We start from the raw sequence: 5,802 nt of genomic DNA, 5'->3' as shown, positions 1-5,802 counted from the left end.
CCTGACCCCTCGAAGCTCTTCCGCAGCCGCAGCCGGGCTTGGCGAGGGGACCATGGGCGCCTCGGCCTCCAGGGGCCGGGATGCCCGGGTCCCCGCGCCGGAACCCGAGGAGGCCCTGGACCTGAGCCGGCTGCCACCGGAGCTGCTCATGGTGGTGCTGAGCCACGTGCCCCCCCGCACGCTGCTGAGGCGCTGCCGCCAGGTGTGCCGGAGCTGGCGCGCCCTGGTGGACGGCCAGGCCCTGTGGCTGCTGATCCTGACCCGCGACCACGGCGCCGCCGGCCGCGCCCTGCTCCCGCTGGTGCGCAGCCGCCTGCCCTCCGTCTGCGACGACAAGCCCTGCTTCCTGAGACGCTTCTGCGTGGGCAGACCCATCGGGCGCAACCTCATCCGCAACCCCTGCGGCCAGGGTGGGGAGCCCGGGCAGGGGTCGCGGGTGCCGGGCCGCACCGCGGCCGCGGTTGCGAGAGGCCCGTGGAGCGGGGCCACACTGGGAGCCAGTGGGCGGGGCTTCAGCGGGAGCCAGCGGGCGGGCTGGGGCGGGGCTTCACTGGGAGCCAGTGGAAGGGGCTGGAGGCGGGACCTCATCGGGAGCCAGTGGGAAGGGCCGGGGGCGGGGCCTCCTGGGGACCAATGGGAAGGGCCAGGGGCGGGGCTTCACTGGTAGACACAGGGTCTAGAGGCGGGGCCTCCTGGGAACCAGCGGCCAGGCCTAGAGGGGCGGGGCCTCACTGGGAAACCAGTGGGCAGTGTCAGAGGGGCGGGGTCTTGCCTGGAGCCGGCGGGCGGGCAACTGGAACTCGGGCACAAGCTTTTTTGACTTAGCAGAAGGTCTCCGAAAATGGATGGTGCAGCATGGTGGGGACGGCTGGGTGGTGGAGGAAAACAGGACATCCGTGCCTGGGGCCCCTTCGCAGACCTGCTTCGTGACTTCCTTCAGGTGAACACCCCTGCTTCCCAAGGGCCAGGCCAGTTGTTGAGAAAGGCCTGCCTCTCATTACCGTTTCTCCCGCCTTCACAGCTGGTGTCGCAAGAAGCAGGTCGTGGACCTAGAGGAGGAAGGTCTGTGGCCAGAACTGCTGGATAGTGGCTGGATTGAGATTTGTGTCTCTGACTGGTGAGTGTGACAATAAAAACAGCACCTTGCTAAGCACTGACCACATGTGCATGACCTTTCCGTGGGTGAAGTTCAGGGAGGCGAAGTGACAGTTCTAGTGATTAGCAGACTACACACCCTGAAACTCCCTCCTCTTTCCCAAAGAGGTCTAGGCTGGAAGACAGCAGGTGGGAATTAATCCAGAGGACTTGGTTGGACCCAGCTCGGTCTTGTCTATGAATGAGATGCTCCTTGCTTTAGGAGGTGACAAGGTAGGAGAGTTGGCTAGGATCCGATTCCAGAGCCAGACCTCCCAAATTCAAACGCTAGCCTTGCAACTTGGTGGCCTTGGGTGAGTGGCAGCACACCTCTGATTCCCCCTTTTATTTTTTTGAGTCAGAATCTCACTCTGTCTCCCAGGCTGGAGTGCGGTGGCATGATCACAGCTCACTGCATCCTCTACCTCCTGGGATAGGGAATCCTTCCACCTCACGTTCCTGAGTATCTGGGACCACAGGTGCATGCCACCACTCCTGGATAATTTATTTTATTTTACTTTTTTGTAGAGATGAGGTCTTGCTATGTTTGCCCAGGCTGGTCTTGAATCCCTGGGCTCAGGCAATCCTGTCACCTCTGCCTCCCAAAGTGCTGGGATTACAGGCGTGGACCGCCACACCTGGCTATTTCTCCTCTTTACAAGATAAGGGTCTTACAAAGACAGTTATTACATGTCAAATACATAGCAAATGCTGTATAAGTGCGAGCACCTTTTCTGAACCTTGGTCCTGTGGGAAGCCCTCAGAGCTTCCTAGGAAGCCGAGAAGTTCGGAAGAAGGAGATGACCTGCCCTGGTCACGCAGCCTGGGTTGGGCAGAACCTGGCATAGGCTCAGACTCGTCTGACTCCAGAGCTTGCACTCTCCAGTTATGGTCTTGGAATGGGGGTACATGAAAACTCTCCAAGGGGTTCATGACCCAGAGGTAGTTTTGAGAGAGTCACATTCCAGGTGACTATTTGCTTCCTCTTTGGAAATCAGTCTGTTTCAGATCACGTCTGTGGTTGTGGAAGCATCATGGGGTGCTCCTTTTCCAGCCTCTCTCCAGGTTTCCCCTCTCTAGTTTTATGGGGAAAAAGCCCCTCTCTATGATATGTGGTCCCAGATGTGAAGACTGCTGGGGAGTCAGGCAAAGTGACCATTTGAAAATGTTGGCTTTTGCAAATTCACTCTTAATCAAGACACCATAACCCAAGGGCGTTGCGTGACCCGACCCTCTCCCATGACCCAACCCACATTCAGAGATGCATTTCTGATAAATTTTGTTTTTAATTAAATCATGATTCATCAGGTTATGTACCTATTTGTGTTGTTTTGATCAGTGGTGTTTCATCTGATTTTAATAATCAATGAATTCCAAATTTTGCTGCACATCACCCAGGGAGCTTTACAAAGTCCTGTTGTCCAGACACGCTCTATACCTGAGTTAAATCTGAGTGTCTAAAGGTGAAAGCCAGGTATCAATTTCAGTGAGAAGTTTAGAGCCCACTGCAAAGTTAGGGGGCACAGTCCTCAAGACCATTCTTCTGACACCAACTGCAAGTTTGGGAGACTCCCCAAACCACCCTCATGTTCAATAATTCACTAGAAGAACTCACAGAAAACTATTACACAATTATGGTTTATCACAGGGAAAAGATACAGATTAAAATGAACCAAAGGGGAAAAAAGAGGCTGGGCACAGTGGCTTAAGCACTTTGGGAGGACAAGATGGGAGGATTGCTTGAGGCCAGGAATTTGAGAACAGCCCAGGCAACATAGCAAGATCCTACCTCTATTTTTTTTTTAAATCAGCCAAGAGAAGAGCATAGATTAGCGTCAAGGAGAAACATCAAACGCAGAGCTTCTGCTGTCTTCCCCCCATGGAGTCAGGACACGTTACTGCCCTATTGATGTGTGACAAGGTGCATGGATTATTGCCAACCAAGGGAGTTCACCTGAGCTTAGTTTCCAAAGTTTGTATTGGGTTTATCATATAGGCATGACTGATTGATTGATTGCATATGTGGTTGATCTCAGCATCCAGATCAACTGATACTGCCTGACTCAAAGACCCCATTCTAAACCGCATGGTTGTCTTTCTAGAGTGGCCACCTCTTACCCTGAGACTATCTACATGCATACGGCCAGCCCCTACCCTAAATCACATTGGTAGACTATCCAGGACCACACAAAGTCCTCATTATCAAAGGCACTCCTGTCTGGTGTGACATTCCAAAGGTCCAGAGATCACTTTCCAGAAGTCCCTTTAGAGGAACGGGGTTTGCTTGCATGGGGAGGGCATTCTGGTAGAGCAAGCAGATGCCCAAAGAGACGGGTTAGCAAGTTCAGCCTTCAAGGCTTCCCTCCTCCCACAGGTGGGGAGCCCGACATGACAGTGGCTGTATGTATCGACTCCTTGTCCAACTTCTAGATGCCAACCAGACTGTTCTAGATAGATTCTCTGCTGTGCCCGATCCCATCCAGCAGTGGAACAACAATATCTACCTGCAGGTGAGTCTCTGATGGGGTCTGGGAGAAGGCTGGTGGGGGCCTGTGATGGTCTACTGCTGCCATTGGGGCCTGTCATCAGGTTCTGAAAACTACCAGAAGCTCCCTCCATCATATCTACCCACTTCTTCTGTTTTGGGGGGGAAGGACTGCTCTCTTGAGGGAAGACTTACAGTTGAGCATGTGGAAATGCCCATCCTGGAGAGGCTTCTCACCTCTCCTCTCCCACCTCCCTACCAGCAATCCTGATTCAGTCCCAGCTCCCTCCATGATTGCTGGCAATCACTCCGAAATGTAGTGACTTAAAGTCAATGGCAGCCATTTTACTGTCTCTCATTGTTTCTGAGTCAGTAATTTAAGAAGGGCTCAGCTGGGCACATCTCTGTCTGTCTTTAGTCTCAGAGCTTCTCCTTGGGATCTCTTCCGTCGGGTTACTTTGGGATTCCTCATAGCATGGCGGCCTCACGGTGGCCAGACTGCCTACCCTGAGGGATGAGTGCTCTGGAGAAACAGGCAGAAGCTGTATTGCCTTTTCTGACCAGGCCTTGGAAGTCACTTGGTGAAAGTCACTCAGTAGCATTTCTGCCACATTCTTAGTGACAAGAAAACCTACCCAGATTCGTGGGGCAGGTGATTAGAATCCATCGTTTGATGAGGCAGGATTCTAGAAGAACATGTGGCACAACAGGAAATGTTGTTACAGCCATGTCTGGAAAATACCAGAAGGCCCCAGCCTCAACTTTGAAAGAAAGACTGTGGTACAACAGGGCTGACCCCTTTGTCTACTTACAGGTCACCCATGTGTTCTCCAATATCAAGATGGGCGTCCGCTTTGTGTCTTTTGAACACCGGGGCCAGGACACACAGTTCTGGGCTGGCCATTATGGAGCCCGTATGACCAACTCCAGTGTGATCGTGCGAGTCCGTCCGTCCTAGCCAAAGGCTGCCCTTCTCGCAAAATGGCCTGATCGTGCCTTCCAGAACCTGGGACCACTGACTGGGATGTCTCATTAATGAAGTGTTCCCTGGTGTACTGGGAACTCCTGGGTGTGGTCAAGGGTCCTGTTGGGGCCTGTCTTCAGATTCTGGAAATTATCAGAAGGTTCTGTCTACTGCTGCTGCTTTAGGGGGAGGGACTGCTCTACTAAGGGGAGACCTTCAGGTGACCATGGGGGAATTTCCATTCTGGAGAAGACTTCTCACCTCCCCTCTCCTGACTCCCCAGCAATCTTCTAATTCAGTCCCAGCCCCCTCCATTCAGGCTCCTCCCCTCTGTCCCATTGATACCTCCTATTGTTTCTGCTTCAGGGACTTACTTGGTCCCTTCAGGGAGGCTGTCTACTCTGAGCGGAGAATCACATCCTTAGGGCTAGCAAAATTCCACCTGCCTTGGGTAGTGAACTTAACCTCCTGACGCTTCTGAGCTACAGGGCTGGGACCAGGTCTTGCAGCTGGAAGTCAACTAGGTTAAAAAAATATATATGTTTGGAGATGGAGGGTTCTCCTCACATTGAAAACTGAGATGGTCCCTTGAGCCCAGCCCTGATCCTTGAAGACTTGTAATTGTGGTATTTCAAATTATTTTATTTTTCGTCTTGACATGTTTTTCAAACAGTGAGAGAATAATATATCAGCAGCATGTATCTGCCAATTGTATGTAATAAATTTATTATTTTGCCAAAACTGCTTCAAATCTGTTTAATATAAATTCATTACTGCCTTGGTTACTGTTGGTTCAGAGTAATAAGTAGTCCCAACTGAGGAGGGAAAACTGCAGAAGAAAACACCAGCTAATACCTGTGGAAGGAATGGAAGAATTGGAGCAATATTTCCCAAGGCTCAGGGACATGATTGATTCAGACAAAGATTATCAATCCATGTTACAAGCATTAGACAGAGGTGGGGGGGAACGGGATATGGATACAGCATCAAGGTGACACCACACTTGTGACTTATGAGCCGGGGGGTGAGGGGTTGCGGAACCATAGATGGCAGCATCAGGCAATCCAAGGGCCATCCCATGCCGTCCTGCTGGGGGATGTCCTTGAGATGTTCTGTGTCTCCTGACGAGCAGATGAAGTGTACCGTTGCCTCTGATGGATTCCACCCCAACTACCTGTCTCCAATGGGTCAGGTCTCCAGCCACATCTACTGAGACAAT

The 5,802-nt window shown here is 52.2% G+C and overlaps 1 protein-coding gene across 1 annotated transcript; it reads left to right on the top strand.

Annotated features, from left to right (window-relative positions):
• The first annotated feature begins 26 nt into the window (after positions 1-26).
• FBXO27 (F-box protein 27) lies at positions 27-5,334 on the top strand. Its single transcript, XM_008074390.2, has 5 exons — positions 27-410; positions 829-940; positions 1,022-1,117; positions 3,509-3,644; positions 4,434-5,334. The coding sequence occupies exons 1-5, from the start codon at positions 53-55 to the stop codon at positions 4,575-4,577; spliced, it is 846 nt and encodes a 281-aa protein (XP_008072581.1). The 5' UTR covers positions 27-52; the 3' UTR covers positions 4,578-5,334.
• Positions 5,335-5,802: the final 468 nt, after the last annotated feature.

This window comes from Carlito syrichta, unplaced genomic scaffold, assembly GCF_000164805.1.
Source record: "Carlito syrichta isolate Samal-C Ts95f unplaced genomic scaffold, Tarsius_syrichta-2.0.1 Scaffold316424, whole genome shotgun sequence".
In the NCBI taxonomy this organism is placed as follows: Eukaryota; Metazoa; Chordata; class Mammalia; order Primates; family Tarsiidae; genus Carlito; species Carlito syrichta.
The sequence above is the reverse complement of the archived record's forward strand: the minus strand, read 5'-3'. Positions and strand labels throughout refer to the sequence as shown.

Excerpts from the sequence above, each read along its gene's own strand:
- FBXO27 (XM_008074390.2), top strand. The coding sequence starts at position 53 with ATGGGCGCCTCGGCCTCCAGGGGCCGGGATGCCCGGGTCCCCGCGCCG. Across the intron at positions 941-1,021 it reads TGCTTCGTGACTTCCTTCAG|CTGGTGTCGCAAGAAGCAGG; the intron begins GTGAACACCCCT and ends CCGCCTTCACAG. Across the intron at positions 3,645-4,433 it reads ACAACAATATCTACCTGCAG|GTCACCCATGTGTTCTCCAA; the intron begins GTGAGTCTCTGA and ends GTCTACTTACAG.